The sequence below is a fragment of the Macrobrachium rosenbergii genome, chromosome 29, assembly GCF_040412425.1.
Source record: "Macrobrachium rosenbergii isolate ZJJX-2024 chromosome 29, ASM4041242v1, whole genome shotgun sequence".
Lineage (NCBI taxonomy): Eukaryota > Metazoa > Arthropoda > Malacostraca > Decapoda > Palaemonidae > Macrobrachium > Macrobrachium rosenbergii.
This window is the reverse complement of record NC_089769.1, coordinates 1,237,346-1,256,047: the sequence shown is the minus strand read 5'-3', so window position 1 is coordinate 1,256,047 and position 18,702 is coordinate 1,237,346. Positions and strand designations below refer to the sequence as shown.

At 40.4% G+C, this 18,702-nt stretch overlaps 2 protein-coding genes across 2 annotated transcripts in view; both read left to right on the top strand.

Moving 5' to 3' along the window:
* The window catches only part of LOC136854319 (serine proteinase stubble-like), a 54,624-nt gene that overhangs the window by 12,582 nt on the left and 23,340 nt on the right, over positions 1-18,702 (top strand). The gene's annotated exons all lie outside the window — the stretch shown is intronic.
* LOC136854687 (uncharacterized) lies at positions 6,931-12,442 on the top strand. Its single transcript, XM_067131283.1, has 6 exons — positions 6,931-7,183; positions 8,169-8,209; positions 8,849-8,937; positions 9,497-9,582; positions 9,744-9,847; positions 12,310-12,442. Exons 1-6 carry the CDS (start codon positions 7,145-7,147, stop codon positions 12,440-12,442), a joined length of 492 nt encoding a protein of 163 aa, XP_066987384.1. The 5' UTR covers positions 6,931-7,144.

Below are 18,702 nucleotides of genomic sequence, written 5' to 3'. Positions count from 1 at the left end.
CAAGAGCTGGTGCCAGGCACTTGAGAGCTGGTGCTGGGCACTCGGGAGCTGTAAGCTGGGTGCTTGGGAGCTGGTGCTGGAAGCTGTAGCTGGACACTTGGGAGCTATGGAAGAGAAGAGGAAAGAGTGTCTCCTTGCTTCCATATGTACTTTGAATGTGTGAGATTATCATCATCTTGTTGCGAACTATGAACAAGAAACACTGAAGTCCTAAGAGGATCACTTTCAGCTCTCTAACGTTAATTTGAAGGTCCTGCTCTTCCGGGGACCACGTCCCAGAAAGTTTCTGGTTCCCCAAGAGGGTTCCCCAACCTAGATCCGAGGTGTCCGAGAAGAAGTCTAGATCTGGGCTGAGCGGATGAAGGGACTCCCCTTCCAAAAGTCTCATGCAGATAGTCACCATTGCAGGCCCAGCTTGAACTATTGAGTTATGGGAAACATGCAGGAGTCCTGCTGTTTCCCTGTCCCAGTTGTCCTTTAGGAAGAATTGCAAAACTTTCCTATGAAGTTTGCCCAAATTGATGCCAGTCTCAGTGGACAAAAGAGTCCTCAGTAGGATCATCCACTGATGGGCCAAACAAGACAAAAGGGCTAGAAACTAGTGAACCGTCTGGAGGCAGTTGGCGATTCTCTTGGCAGACTGAAAAGCCGGAGAGTTGAGACTGATCCCAAAACAGAGGATCTCTAGTGACAGGGTCAACTGGGACTTCTGAAGATGATGAACACTCCGTATTGGAAGCAAAGGCAGGCGAATCTTTAGGAATGAGCCAACAGATCTTGCATCAACTTCTTCTGAAGGTCAGACGCAATTTCCTTCACGGCATTCCTTAATACAGAATGGCACCTGGTACCATCTTCACCAGACTTGGAGAAACCACTAACAGAAATGGTTTTCTTACCTGTGCCTATAGCATTAAAAGCTACAGAAATTGCCCTTTACCAGGTCAATGAAAAATGGATCTCTACTTCCATTTTGAATAAGACCCAAGTTGCTCACCAAGTAGCCCCACCCTACTGTCCCTTCACTTTCAAAAACATTAATCATGTGAAGACAGCTTTTCAGAATTGGTAGTAACTAAAAACATGAGAAAATGGCAGAATTAAAACCATCTGCTACAGTCATCCCTGTTTTGGGAAAGTCCACCAAGGAATGGGCAATGCTGCAACTCCCTCTTGAAAGGAAAAAGCTCCCTTTAGATATAGCTACTCAGCAGTTTGGGACCCCTACGAGAAGACTCTCAGAGGGGACAGCCTCGTCAGAATTTTATGCTACGCTCCGACTCCTTAGCATTATAACCCCTACTACCTTGCTGGAAGTTGCCACCTAAAGGCTTCCAGAAGATCCCAGGATAATTTTTGCTGTTGAGGCCAAAAGTCTTATGAGAACCCAATGGGATGCACTCTTTGACTTACTAGAATGGCACATAAAAGTGCATGCAAGAAAAAAGATGCCAGACCGACCTCATCAAAGGATTAAAAGAGTTGGGGAGATACTTCGGCCTTGGATTTGGAAGGAATCTCTGGTGAAACAGGTCACCCTGACTCCTCCGTCTGTATGAGTGAGAAACACACAAATGCCTTGTTGACAGGTTGGGAGGACATTGGGAGGATCGTCAAGTGGCCGGGAGGTGATCAGCTACTCAGGAATTTTTATATCAATTTCCTGGAGCTGATGGCTGTCTTTTTGTCTCTCAAAAAACTCAGACCTCCAGAAAAGAGAAAACATAACCACAATATCCTACATCAAGAGGTCTGGATCACCTTCACCTCCTCTCAATACGGTAATGTTATTCATCCTTTGGATGGTGTGAGCAAGGAAGTGGCACATGTCTGCAGTTCACCACACAGGGGGTCTCATTGTAACAGCAGATTCTATCAAGGAAAACGACAGCCTCAACAGAGTGGATGTTGGACAACCACTCTTTTCAAACAATAGCCAGCATGCTTCCACAACCGGAAGTGGACCTGTTCGCCACATACTAGAACCACAAACTCCTAATATATGTGCCTCCAAACCTGGACAGTCAAGCAACAGCAAGAGATGCCTTCCTTAAGACTGGAACAAGGGGAGAACGATATCTTTTCCTCCATTGTCCCAGATTTCAAAGGTTTTGAGCAAACTTCTAACCTTCATAGGAAGTGTACTGTACTTAATAGCCCCAAATTGGCCAAACAGGCACTGGTTCCTATTATCTCAACAATGGACAAAAAGATCAATTCCACTAGCATCCGCTGTTCTATCCCAGACAGTAGGAGGCAAAGTCTCTTACGCATCCTCCTCTCTGAGCCGAGACCTTCACGTATAGAATTTTTAAAAATATCTATCTTGATAATTACTCACCCAACATTGCTAGGTACCTAGTGCAAAAATTATGGACATCTATCCGGCATTACCAGTCCATATGGAGGATATGGTTAGATAATATTCATACTGAGAGCCCAGTTGAGATTTCTATAGAAACACTTTATTTTTCTTACATACCCTTTTGAAGACAAATGCCTTGTGGTTACAACAGTCATGGCATACAAGGCTGCATTAACAGAACCCTTGCTTTCTGGATTCAGGATTGACTCCAGTATAGAAGTTGTCACTTCCGTTCTGCAGTCTTTTGCTCTACATAGGCCCACTCCCGAAAGGCTTCCAATTACTGGGTTCCTGAACAAGGTGCTTAGACTTCTATCAACCCCTCAATTCAGTGGACCCAATACAATCACAACACACAGGCTACAAAAGGTGATCATCTTGACTGCATTAGCACCAGGAGCTCGTATTAGTGAACTGGGCTCTCTTAGATGGGGACGATGCATCACGCAAACAGCTGACCATCAATTATTATTGTACCCTGGTCCATCATTCCTGGCCAAGAATATGGATCCTTTAAAAAAGAAATCCATTCTTATAAGAAAACTCAATTTAGCAGACAAGACATTATGCCCAGTTCAAGCACTTAAGGTTTACCTAGAAGTCACAGCAAACACCCCAGAAGATCCTATTTTCCTACACCCTAGCACAAACTAACCACTCTCCCTACGAAGGCTGAGAATGATTGTAGTGTTTTCTCATTAAAAAAGGAAATCCACACTCTTTCCATAGGTCACATGATGTTAAGAAAGTAAGTACTGTGCGTCTTTGGCCTTCTTCAGAAATGTCTCTTTCGAAGAAGTCTCCAAATGTACAGGGTGGTCATCAGTTAAAGTACTGCCACATGCTCGAACAAATTCGACTACACTGTGTATCAGTAGGTGGCATGGTTAGTCTTAACCCCTAGGTGCTGTGGCATAAAACCAGGGGTTTTATTGACGGTGAGTATGTTAAGGAAAGTCACTGTAGAACTAAATTCCTAAAACGTAAGTTCGTATATAGTTTTTTGTTTCTTGGTATCAAAACCTGAAGAGTATCTGGATTAAGGAATGGGACTTGAAATCTGTGGCTTGACCTTGGACTGGAAATATTTCCTTTGGGGTATTGGGATTAAAAAGTGAGAGCTTAAGCCTTTTTCGTCACCTTTCAATTTCTTTGCAAAGCTCCTTGAGAACAAAAGAGCAACTACGTTATCAAAAAACAGGTTTTGACGTAGGAAAAATCTATTTTTGGTATTCATTGTTGGGTCCTCTAAACCCTCCCACCTTCCTGATGAAAAGGCATGGGATTTGGGAAAGGGATCAACCTGCATTGACCAACAGAGAGTAATGGCTCCTTGGTCTTTTAACGGCCCCGTTGTAAACAAGAGGGATGATGTGCATGTGCAATAGTCGCTTCTCTTTCTTGCAGGTTCTTTTGACGTTGGAAAAACTGGGTTCAGCTTCGCTGAAGATAAGGGAAAGTGCCCTCTTATCTTTGAGCCCATTATATACTGCATCATGTGTTATAATGTTAATCATACAACACAATACCTGGCCAAAAGACCCACTAAAATAACATACAACACAATACCTGGCCAAAAGACCCACTAAAAGAGAATTCTTTGATATTAGTTTGGTCACCATGGCTCTCTGGTAGACCATGGAAGGTAACTCCTTGAGGACTCAACAGCGACTACCAAAAATAGGCTTTTCCTACGTCAAAACCTGTTTTATCATAAAACGTATAAGTACATACAGTACAGTATTTAGTCATGAAAATAATATGAAAATTGTAATTTCTCTCATGCTCTTTCAAATAAGCTATTTGTCTCTCTCTCTCTCTCTCTCCTGAAAACTACATCATCAGTCATTTCAAAGAAAAAAAAAAAGCAATTATTTGTACATTCCCACCTCATGAATACAGATGAACGACATATCTCAAGCCATCAATTGACCTGAAAAGATATTTTAACGATTAAGTGATATTTTCGTATACAGGTGTATACATTGCCTCGTAGGAATGTAATTTCACTTCTTCAATGTAAATGCACTTCATTCATTTCCTAAATCATCAACCATTTCTATGTTATTAAGCTGGAGGGATAAATTGGTCGGGTTAAAAGGCGACTGATGAGTTTCTGATACACGATGAGGCCACGTGACGCATCTCCGTAAGAGCACGGGGTCATCTGGGTACATGAGAAGGTTTCATGGTGGCCTAGGGTATTTGGGTATGCTGCCTATGTCTTATATTGCAATAAACAAACAAATGAATAGAAATTCCAAACTGAGTCTTGGTAGCTTTTAATATAAGAGGTTAACTGCGCACCAGAGAAGTACTTATATGAACTGCTAAAAGCTGAAAGTTATGCTAAAAGCTAAAAGTTTTTTACTATAATAGTGTAACCCTGATTTAAGTCTCTAAAGCGTTGTTTTTCTTTTTTAGTATCAGCTATAGGCAAGCCAAACGGCCTGAGGCCTGACTAACACACTGGTTACCAACTGACAATAATTTGCATAAAATCTGGTAGAAAAGTTCTTCATCCAAACAAAGGTTTGAGGAGAGAGTAGATACCAGACAGCAATAAAATATCAACATTCTCATCATCCGGGTAAAAATCCCTTTTCTGACCCACTCCTTGCTACGTAGGGTAGAGTTAATGATGAAACCACTGATAATACGTTGAGTACTCAGCCTAAAAACCTTTTGATATTACACAATCCACTGTTCCTTTCTAAAATGCCTAATTACCTTCAGTAATGAGTAACAACTATAATCCTAGATAAATAACAATATATTCATGGCATTAATTTTTGTTATATTGTATGCATGTAATCTTAGGCTACGTCTAATTTTTCAGCACAGGAGCTTCTTGGAGGCGACATCTGCAACAAGACAGCTTCTGCTTGATTGCACCATGTTGTCAGGTAATTTTAAAACTATTTCTCTAATGATTTGTTCATTTTGTGCTCTTCTGTGAACAAGAATGTTTGTTAGAATAGGAACAACTTGATATAACAATGCACTTTCACCTGTAGACATATTCTATACCTACTTTCAGTTTGCAACAAATGAGAAAAGCCACATAAAATTGGCCTATGATTAGTTCATTCAGTCACTACTTTTGCATTAATGAGTTTTTAAAATACGTCGTCATAACTGAGGTGTCAATTACTCTTCAATAACAGAGATTATATTTCCATTTATCATGAGGAAGATGAGATAAGCTACTACAGTATACCATACTAAACCTCTCTCATAATTAAATTATTCCACGGTGGCTCTCTTGAACCAAGTAACCATTTCACATTCACTGATTCATCATTAAATTATAACTATAATTACATATTTTCTGTACCAGGGACTGTTTTGAATCTTACAGACCTCTTAATTGTTGTACAGGACACTGCCTACAAAGCGTTTATAAACACTTAGTCCGAAGGATTATTTTACGACTGACTTAGTACCCAAGTTCCCTTGCAACCAATTTTCGACAGAAGACTTGAATGAGGCAGAAGGAAAATGATTAAAAATAAACGTAGGTGGTGGGAGGCTTTGTTTTATAGAATGTTATTACTATTGCTATTAATATTTGCTAAAAAAGTAATGGTATAGATTATTTTTATTACATTAATATTATCTATCATTATGCTTGATACAAAACGAATGTATGTATATATACAGAGTGCAAATTTCAGCAAACTAACATTTACACGCGTAGAAATCATCTATACACACACACACACACACACACACACATATATATATATATATATATATATATATATATATATATATATATATATATATATATATATATATATATATATATACATATCCCCAGTTTCTGGGGGGTTTAACACGGTCCCCAGTTTACGAGAAATCATCTAACGGAAAACGAAAATCGTCAAAACTCATAAGAAAACCTTACTTTTAATGCTCTGGGTGCATTGAAAACGATGTAAACTGCATTATTATTGACACATAAAAAAAACCTTCAAATTATGATTATTCTGCCGTTTTGGGGCCATACACATATGATGTGTCGTATCGTCGTAAGCGGGAAATAATTTCTGATGAATATATTTAGCGTCGTAACCTCGAACGTCAGAAGTCGAACCGTCGTAAACCGGGGACTGTATATATATATATATATATATATATATATATATATATATATATATATATATATATATATATATATATATAGGGGATATATATATATATATATATATATATATATATATATATATATATATATATATATATATATATATATATATATATATATATATATATATATATATATATATATATATATATATATATATATATATATATATATATATATATATATATATATATATATATATACATATATATATATATATATATATATATATATATATGTATATATATATATATATAAAATAAAAATATATATATATATATATATTATATATATATATATATAAAATATATATAATATATATGTATAAAAAATGAGGATATTACCATAAAATATGGAAAAAGGTAAGCAGTCCATTTTCCATAAATGATTCCAAGCTAATAATTTTCCCCAGCCGCAGGTGTTTGAAAATAATCAAGAAACACGTCACACCAAACCCACAGAGACTTGTATGTGTGGGCCCAGGACCTTTATAAACCGGTTCAGGGGCACTACCACCTCAGAGACGGTGGCTCCTCCGCCCTGACCTATTGCTTCGCCAGTCATTCCACTTTTGACTCAGTCGTGAACTTCGTAGAGTGAATCCTCACTTTGAAGTCGACTGAGGCAGGATGGAATCTTTCCCGCTGACTTCAGGTCTAGTCCTCTTGGTAAGTTTGGGCAAACTTCGTGTTTTTTCTCAAAAATGTTTAACTATTACAAGTCCACCCGATTCCAGGAATAGATTTCCATGGATGAGGGATAGGCCTACGTATTTTCCATGAATCTGTCATTTCATTTATATGTGAAATAGGTTTGCATTGGTTCCTGGGAAAAAAGTAGGCATAGCAATTGAATATCTGATTGATAAGCATTCTAGGCTTATAGTTTATGTGAGTGTGATACCATCATCGTTAAATCATCAATGTTTACACTACTTACAATGAAAGACGACTTTTTAATAAAAACTAAAGAATAAATCAATACGTACTTACATACACATCAGCTAGGAGATGGGTCTAAAGAATTCTAAGCCCAAAGGGCCATGCCGGTTACAAAAAAAAAAAAAAAAGCAGCAAGAAAGCCTCTCTTAAGTAAATGAACTAGAACGAACTAGACATACCAACCCTTTTGAGATATTTTTCTGCATATCTGATGGCCAGTAACCTCGACAAAGTAGATCCCTTTCTCCTAAGAAACTTATTTATACTTCTGAGATGGTTTTCTTTACTGTGCTCCATTTACACGAGACATTTTCACCTTTGAAATGGGAAAATAGGACCTTATTCCTTATGGTCAGAGGGGCAAGGGTCTAGCAGCCAAATCCATTGTATAAATGTTCACGATGAAGCAGTCATATATGCTTCATATCACATTATTTAGCATCAATACAATACCTTGTGAACTATATAAACGAGTAATTTTCTTGTATAAAAAAACTCTTTCCAAGATGGAGATTGATATAATTTCACACTGAGCACCTCCCTCTGTAACTTCTAGACAATATAGTTCTTCACACTGAAACTGTCACAAATATACTTATAGCTTCATGAGCTGTAAGAACGCCTTCTGTTAAGCCATTTTCATGTACCTAATATAACATAATAGAAACCTTTCTAAGATCGATGTTAACATAATTTCACATTTCATCCTCAGAGTGTCTACTTGGCGAACGCTGTTCCCAGTTCGAACGAAACGTAAGTCGGTCTTTTCATATTTTTCCGTTCGCTTTTCGTTGTCTTAAACCCTCGTGAGATGTTGCAAAAGTTTTTTGAAAGGATTGAAAATCTTTGAGTCAACTTTCACTTTTTTTTTTTTTATCGACAGGGATCCAACTTTAAACTATTTACTTTAAAACATCACAAGTGAAACGTGATTCTTGACAAGGGAGGAACAGAGAACCAACAACAGTGGCAATAATAATAATAATAATAATAATAATAATAACAAACACTAAGGAATAGAAGCTTATTTAATAAGCCACATATTTCCGTTTAAGCTTTACAATGTCTGCTGCAGTTCCACCGCTTACAATATAGCCAATGCAAAGCCTTTTTTTTTTTTTTTTACTCTTCCTTAGCATTGCAAAGCTCTCTCTTAGGTTCCTTGGTAATTTTTAGGCACAAAATCATATACAGTTTATAAATTTTTTTGGACATTCATGTGTCAGTGATACAGATAAGACTACAGCATATTTTTATTCAAGCGTATATCAGGGATATAGACATTCTAAATAGCTATATGTCGATGCACGTAGGCCTATGTCTAATTGTCTCGTAGTCATATCAGCATATTTATCTTTTTCTTTACCCTCCTCCTTCTTCTTTTCTGTTCAGGGGCTCCTTCCAATGGCAACCAAAAAATGATGTGAACGGTCTACCCAGCTGGACTTTTGATCCCAAAAACTCCAAAACTGACAGACAAGGTAACGTCCAGTCTAACTGCCTTTTCAGAAATCAAAAGTCTTCCCTTTGAAAATGGTATAGTTTACCTTGTGCAGTTGTTGAATCTCCTGATCTCCAAATATTTGGGCGAGGAGCAAATTCAGTCCTGCTCTCTGCTGCTGGTGTCTCATGAATGAATGAAAGAGGTGATTCAGATTTTCTCAAAATCAAAACTACTTAGTTTTCGAGGTTCTGAACTTGTTTTAAGATTTTATGGGGATTTTAATCATTTGATAACCAATGTGCTAGGCCAATGTCTTGCTTGCTTCATATTTAACTTTCATCACTTTCACTGGGAAGTTATATATTTAACTTTCATCACTTTCACTGGGAAGTTATCAAACCAGAAGCAATAGACTTATAATGTCCTTTATAACTCTTCTGCTATGGTATCTCATATCAGGCTAATTCTGTTTTATTTCCTAACAGCAAAACCATGAGAGGATTTTATTTATTTTTCTAGATAGAGTTCTCCTAAAGCAGAATTTTATCAAGACACTCAAGTGACATATTTTTGCTATTTTTTTCTCTCAACATAAGCACTTCCGTGTGGCATTTTCAACGTGGTTGCGGGCCAGACCTCCAATTTCATCTTGGGGTCCTCATCTTGCACATGGACCTTTCAGGTAAGTGGCAGTGAGAAAACTCTGATGTTTCTGTGCATTTTTTGTCACCTATGAAGACATTTCTTGCCCTCTGTTGTTTCTGGGGTTATTTCCTGCATTAAAAACATGATTTAGGCTGTTCCATAATTTTGTCCCTTTTTGACCTACTTTGACCTTTTCAGGGACCTACTCCTGGCTCAACTATGGTCTTAACCTGCAATAAACTTCCCAAGAAGTTCTGTCTATATCCTTCCGCCAAATTCGCAAAAAGCAGACTCTACAAAAAGTAAGATACAAGTTGTAAACAAGTTATATACCTTTCATACCAATAAATGGGTTTGTTTCACTTTCATGACAATTATAAGTTAACATAAAGCTTAGGATTAAATAAAAAGTTGCAGTTCAACCTATGAGTCCTAGTAGAATAATCTTAGTACAGTAGGCCTATCTGTCTGCAATTTTGAATCACACAGGGTTTTGAAATTTTCTTTGATGTCACTGAAAAACGATTGCAAGGATAAGAGGCAGTTTGAACTTTATGACAGGAATTTTATGCTGTTTACGTGAGACACATTACAGGAGAAAAAGTTAGTGAGGAAAAAGAAAGAAAATACAAGAATTAGTAACAAAAATGGTAAGAATGTGTGTTTTCCCTTTTTTGCCTTTTTCCTAAAAGGAAAATTTGAAACAAGCTTTGTATAATAGATGTTGAAAGTGAAATGGAGGATGAAACTTAATTTAATGTTAAATAAATATGTATATAATTGAGCAAATGTGCTACTGATGAGTTCTTTGCAGAATCAGTTTGAAGGCACAGAAAAATTTTGAACATCAGACTGATCTAGTGTTACGATGACATGCATATATGTACAGTCATTCAAAATGTTTTGCAACATGTTATGAAAGTTCACCTAACAGTAATTTGTTCTTTTGATATTTACAAGGAAATGTAATTTTCTTATGCGACTTTGGTTATTAATCATACGCTTAACAATATAAAAGAATGGCAAGTGAAAAATTCATCAGAAAATGACAAAACATTTTGAAAATTTCACTTCAGATGATTGGGAAAAAAGAGTCAAAGAAGAAACTATATTTCGAATCCAGAGAAAAGCTTATTGACTAATAAAAATAATATTGAGTAACCATCAATGAAATTATATATAAATAAAGAAAGAAAGAATTCAACCATTATCGTTGTCAAAAACAAAAAGAAAAATCTCATAACGTCGTATGTTATCAGACTCCACATTCAGGCAGGAGAAGTTTAAACTCTCTTCACGTGCACCGATAAGATTTGATTTATGGGCAACAGACTAAGCGCGCCACAATCATTAGCTAGCATAAGACTAATGTTTCTATTGTAGATATTGCTGGCATAGGTAAATAAAACAACCATGTATAGAGGATACAACGACAGAGAGAACGAGGAAACATGATAAATTCATTGTAAAAACTGGAGGACAACCCCATTGTTGCACTACGTTAAAGATCATCATCGGATGATCACTAAGGCACCCTCCTAACTCCCCGTGACAACCGATGTTGCTATAAAGAGAGAACATTACGCTCTCCCTTCAAGTTGCTGCTCAAACCATCCTTAACAGGCTACATGAGACCAAGATATTATTTCATCATTCCTGTCAAGAAACACTTCATATCAGGAAACACAAAGAATAGAGGAGTTATAATATAATCCAGTGGCCGATGATTTCTGTTGAGTCATCTTTTATGATGAGGAGGAGACATTCTCCACTGATGAGCATGGTAGTCTTCATCACTGCTGGCATTTAGCATTAACTAAATTAATGTTGAACTTCTAGCTAATTTTAATTCTTTAGAAACTTAGATAATAAGAAATACAAAATTAGGCGTTATATATTCAGTTAACTTCATAAGAGGCATCAAAATGATAGGCCTAAGTAGCAATGAAAGAAATAAGAAATTACACATGATAACAGCATTATATATATATATATATATATATATATATATATATATATATATATATATATATATATATATATATGTATGTATGTATATATATATGTATGTATGTATATGTGTGCAATTATATTCTATGTATTACAAAAATAGACGTGAAATCTGTTAGTCTAGTTCAGTATATTTTATATTAAGTTTCACTAGTTCACAATATACATAGGATTAGTCATTCAAAAATTTGATTAATAATAATGTGAAGCAAATCTTTACAAAAGTCATATTTGTTGATGTTAATAAGACTAATAGTTCAACTTGTAACAGTCGTAGGCCTATGCCTACAAAGTTCACACATATGAAGGAGATAAAACAACGATAGTGATGGCAGTTGGAGATGAAAATATTAAAACATAATAACAGTGATGACCTCTGAAGTATTACAGTAACACTTTAATTAAGTAAAATATGACAACAGTAAGCAGTATCAGAAAAAGCCCTGTTTAAGGGAAACTGCAGGTAATTTCTCGGACCCACCACTAGTGTTCAGTTGTTTCACGCAACAACTGAGTTGCCAAATATGCCAGATGTCGCTATTATAAGCTGTTGTCCGAAAAGTTTTGAAGTATGTTGCAAAACTTTTTTGAGTGATTGCTACATACCTATGTATGTAAGCCTATTTAGCTATGGGTAAGTAATCTAATGGCTCAAGATACTTTTTCCCACACTTTTATCAAAGATCTGGAAATTCTACCAAGCAAAGGTCATAAAAACTGTCATAATCTCTAATTATTTGATCCTCTTCCACAGATACTGCAAATCAACAGATTCTTTTACCCAAAAGAGCAAAAACAACGTGTTGGAAGTCCCTCAAATCACCAAGAAGAAGCACCAGATACTCCCACCATTAACAGTCATAGGTAAAGATGACACTTACATTTAAATATACTTTAATGCATCTAATCATATTTTTTCATCCTCTAAGTCACATTTGTTATTATTTTTAAGGTAATGGTTAGGAGTATTTTGATTTATTTTGATTTATGGGCATGAGTCACCAACAACAGTACAGTGACTTCAGATAATAAATTCTTAGCTTTGAGAATAACTGAGAGGGATAGGATATCAAATAACAGAATTAGAAGTAACTGGGGGTGCAACGGTCAATGAGTATATTACGTTCTGGGCTGGAGATTGGCTGAGCCATGTGTATAGAAGACGGAATAGTATGAGATATCTCTGGGGGTGGGTTGCCCGCTTGGTAGAAGAGAGGTAGTGGTAGGCCAAAGGGAGACATGGTTGAGGACACTGAGGCAGGAAGCCCAGGAGATGAGTGTTGGGAGGATCTGGAGGAGTTAACCCAGGACAGAATGTGATTGGTGTGAGTTCATGAGTCAGCTATGCATCCCGTAGAGACCACATAAAATGATTGATTGATTGCTTGATTATATTTTTCCCTCTCCATGAAACAGGTCTACTCTTCTATCGGCGTCGTATAACTCCGCCGACATAACAACAACTACACCAACAACCCGTCGACAACTACGCCGACATCGCTTCCCAGCAACCACGCCGACAACAACAGCAACTACACCAGCAACCGCGTCGACAACTACATACGACATCAACTTCAACAATACGCCCGACAACAACCTCAACAACTACACCAACAACCCGTTAAACCTTCATTGACATCAACTTCAACAACCACGCCGACAAGCAACAACAACTACACCAGCAACCCGTCGACAACTACATGGGCATCAACTTCAACAACCATGCGACAACAACCTCAACAACAACTGCACCAGCAACCACGTCAAACAACTGCATTGACATCGCTTCAACAACCACGCCGACAACAACAACTACACCAACAACCGTCGACAACTACATCGACATCAGCTTCAACAACCACGCCCGACAACAACCTCAACAACAACAACTGCACCAACAACCACGTGGAAACAACTACGACGATCAACTTCAACAACCACGCGCCGACAACAACAACAACTACACCAACAGCCCGTGAGCAGCTACGCCGACATCAACTTCAACAGCTTCCGCCAACAACAACCTCGACAGCAACAGCTACACCAGCAATACGTCGACAACTACATGGGCATCAACTAACAACCATGCCAGCAACAGCCTCGACAACATCAACAGCTACACCAACAACCACGTCGACATCAACAACCATGCCAACAACAACCTCGACAACAACAACAGCTACACCAACAACCACGTCGACAACTACATCGACATCAACTTCAACAACCACGCTGACAACAACCTCCACAACAACAGCTACACCAACAACCACGTCAACAACTTCGACATCAACTTCAGCATCCGCATGCGACAACAACCTGGGCAACAACGACATTACACACCAACAACCCGTGCGACCAACCATGCGACATCAGCTTCAACATCCACGCCCGACAACAACCTCGACAACAAAGTCAACCTTCATCGACATCAACTTCAGCCTCCGCCGACCAGCAACGGTTACGCAACAACGTCAACAACAACCATGGGCATCGCTTCAACATCGCATGACAACAACCTGGGCAACAACAGCGCTACACCAATAACGTCAACAACTAAATAGACATCAACCAGCATCACGCCAACAACAACCTGCGACAGCAACAGTACACCAGCAACCACGTCAACAGCTATGCGACATCAACTTCAGCATCGCGACAACAACCTCGACAGCAACAGCTACACCAACAACGTCAACAACTTCATCGACATCAACTTCAGCATCCGCGCCGACAACAACCTCGACAACAACAGCTACACCAGCAACCCGTCAACAACTTCAGCATCACGCCCGACAACAACCTACGACGTAACAGCTACACAACAAACGTCAACAACTTCATGTTCATCAACTTCAACATCCCACGCCGACAACAACCTCGACAGCAACGGCTACACCAACAAGCGTCAACAACTTCATCGACATCAACTTCAACATCACGCCCGACAACAGCCTGGAAACAACAAGCGTCAACAACTTCATAAACATCGGCTTCAACATCCGCGCTGACAACAACAAAACTTCACCAACAACGTCAACAACCGCCGACATCAACCAGCATCGCATGAAACCAACAACCTCGTAGCAACAGCTACACCAACAAGCGTCAACGCTTCATCGACATCAACTGACATCACTCGACAGCAACCTGCGACAGCAATGGCGCATTCACGCCAACAGCGTCCAGCAGCCATGACGTCAGCTTCAACATCCACGCCGACAACAACCTCGACAGCAACAGCTACCAACAACGTCAACAACCATCGGCATCAACTTCAACATCACGCCCGACAACCTCGACAACAACAGGTACACCAACCGCGGCAACAACTTCGCCGACATCAACTTCAACATCCACACCGACAACAACCTCGACATAACAGCTACACCAACAACCGTCCAACAACTTCATCGAGCATCAACTTCAACATCCTCCGACAACAACCTCGACAGCAGCAGCACTACACCAACAAACGTCAACAACTTCATCGATATCGCTTCAACATCCGACAACAACCTCGACAACAACAGCTACACCAACAACCACGTCAACAACCGACATCAACCTCAACATCCCGCGCCGACAACAACAGCGCTACGCAACCGTCAACAACTTCGCCGACATCAACTTCAACATCACGCTGACAACAACCTCGAGCAACAACAACTGCACCAACAACGTCAACAGCTTCCATGAGCATCAACTTCAACATCACATAGAAATAACCTTAGCTACACCAGCAACCACGTCAACAACTTCGCCGACATCGCTTCAACATCCGCGCTGCGACAACAACCTCGACAACAACGGCTACACCAACAACGTCAACAACTACGCCGACATCAGCTTCAACATCACGCCGACAGCAACAGCTACACCAACAACATCAACAACTTCATGGGCGTAACCAACATCACGCCCGACAGCAACCTGGGCAACAGCTACACCAACAACCGTCCAGCAATTTCATGGAAGCATCAGCTCAACATCCGCATGCGACAGCAACCTAGGCAACAACAGCTACACCAACAGCGTCGACAACTTCCATCGACATCCAACTTCAACATCGCCCGACAACCATAAACAGCAACAGCTACTGTAGCGTCAACAACTTCATTGACATCAACTTCAACATCCACGCCGACAACAACCTCGACAACAACAGCTACACCAACAAGAGATAGAACCACGTCAACAACTTCATCGACATCAACTTCAACATCCACGCCGACAACAACCTCGACAACAACAGCTACACCAACAAACGTCAACAACTTCATCGACATCCTTCAACGTCACGCCGACAACAACCTCGACAACAACAGCTACACCAGCAACCATCAACAACTACGCCGACATCAACCCCAACGTCCATGCGAACAACCTGCGACAACAACGGCTACACCAACAACGTCAACAACTTCATCGACATCAACTTCCAACATCATAAAGCAACAACCTCGACAACAACAGCTACACCAACAACCACGTCAACAACTACGCCGACATAACTTCAGCATCCACGCGCCCGACAGCAACCTGCGACAACAACAGCTGCACCAACAGCCACGTCAACAACTTCGCCGACATCAACTTCCAGCATCCACGCCGACAACAACCTCGACAACAACAGCTACACCAACAACGTCAACAACTTCATCGACATCAACTTCAACATCCACGCCGACAACAACCTCGACAACAACAGCTACACCAACAACCACATCAACAACTTCATCGACATCAACTTCAACATCCATGCCGACAACAACCTCGACAACAACAGCTACACCAACAACGTCAACAACTTCATCGACATCAACTTCAACATCCACGCCGACAACAACCTCGACAACAACAGCTACGCAACAACCGTCAACAACTTCGCCGACATCAACTTCAACATCCCACATGACAACAACCTCGACAACAACAACTACACACCAACAACGTCAACAACTTCATTGACTTCAACTTCAGCATCCGCATGAGCAACAACACATGCACCAACAACCACGTCCAACAACTTCATCGACATCAACCAACATCCCGCATGACCAACCTCGACAACAACAGCTACCAGCTTAGCGTCAACAACTTCGTTGACATCAACTTCAACATCCGCGCCCGACAACAGCCTCGACAACAACGGCTGCACCAACAACCCGTCAACAACTTCGCCGACATCAACTTCAGCATCCCGCACGCCCGCGACAACAACAGCTACACCAACAACGTCAACAACTTCATCGACATCAACTTCAACATCCACGCCGACAACAACCTCGACAACAACAGCTACACCAACAACCACGTCAACAACTTCATCGACATCAACTTCAACATCCACGCCGACAACAACCTCGACAACAACAGCTACACCAACAACCACGTCAACAACTTCATCGACATCAACTTCAACATCCATGCCGACAACAACCGCTACACCAACAACCACGTCAACAACTTCATCGACATCAACTTCAACATCCACGCCAACAACAACCTCGACAACAACAGCTACACCAACAACGTCAACAACTTCATTGACATCAACTTCAACATCCACGCCGACAACAACCTCGACAAAACAACAGCTACACCAACAGCCCCGTCAACAACTTCGCCGACATCCTTCAGCATCACGCCCGACAACAACCTCGACAACAACAGCTACACCAACAGCGTCAACAACTTCATGCGACATCGCTTCAGCATCGCCGACAACAACGCCGGCAACAACAGCTACACCAACAACCCGTCCAACAACTATAGGCATCAACTTCAGCATCACACATGACAACAACCTCGACAACAACAGCTACACCAACAACCACGTCAACAACTTCATCGACATCAACCAGCATCCTTTGACAACAATATCGACAGCAACAGCTACACCAACAATGTCAACAACTGCATCGATCAACTTCAGCATCCGCGCCCGACAACAACCTGACAACAGCAGCTACACCAGCAGCGTCCAACAGCACCATGCGACATCAGCTTCAACATCACGCCAACAACAACCTCGACAACAACGGCTGCACCAACCACCACGCGTCAACAGCTAAATCGACATCAGCTTCAGCATCCGCATGCGACCAACAACCGCAAACAACAACAGTTACACCAACAGCATCAACAACTTCGCCGACATCCAACTTCAACATCCCACGCCCGACAACAACCTCGACAACAACAGCTACACCAACAACCACGTCAACAACCATCGACATCAGCTTCAGCATCCGCGTGACAACAACCTCGACAACAACAGCTACACCAACAACCACATCAACAACTTCATCGACATCAACTTCAACATCCACGCCGACAACAACAGCTACAGCAACAAACGTCAACAACTTCATCGACATCAACTTCAACATCACGCCGACAACAACCTAAACCCCAGCAACAGCTACACCAACAACCCGTCAACAACTTCGTAACATCAACTAACGTATCACGCATAGAAACAACAACAGCTACACCAACAAATCAACAACTGTGAGCATCAACTTCCAACATCATGCGACAACAATATAGAGTGGCAATACCTTCAGCCACGTCAGCAACTGCATGACATCAGCAGCATCGCGTGGGCAACAACCTCATTAACCAACAGCTACACCAGCAACATCAACAACTTCATCGACATCAACTTCAACATCCACGCCGACAACAACCTCGACAACAACAGCTACACCAACAACCACGTCAACAACTTCATCGACATCAACTTCAACATCCACGCCGACAACAACCTCGACAACAACAGCTACACCAACAACGTCAACAACTTCATCGACATCAACTAACATCACGCCGACCAACAACCCCCCTCGACAACAACAGCTACACCAGCAACATCAACAACTTCATTGACATCAGCAACATCACGCCGACAACAACCTCGGCAACAACAGCTACGCAACAACCCGTCAACAACTACATGACATCAACCAGCATCACGCCCGACAACAACCTGGAAGCAACTTAACAGCTACACCAACAACGTCAACAACTATCGACATCAACTTCCAGCATCCACGTGACAACAACCTAGAGCAACAGCTACACCAACAACCACATCAACAACTTCATCAACATCAGCTTCAACATCCATGCCGACAACAAC

Bases quoted from the DNA above. Each gene is read 5' to 3' on its own strand.
- LOC136854687 (XM_067131283.1), top strand. From the start codon at position 7,145: ATGGAATCTTTCCCGCTGACTTCAGGTCTAGTCCTCTTG. The intron at 9,583-9,743 runs GTAAGTGGCAGT...TGACCTTTTCAG, and splicing joins CTTGCACATGGACCTTTCAG to GGACCTACTCCTGGCTCAAC. The intron at 9,848-12,309 runs GTAAGATACAAG...CCTCTTCCACAG, and splicing joins AAAAGCAGACTCTACAAAAA to ATACTGCAAATCAACAGATT.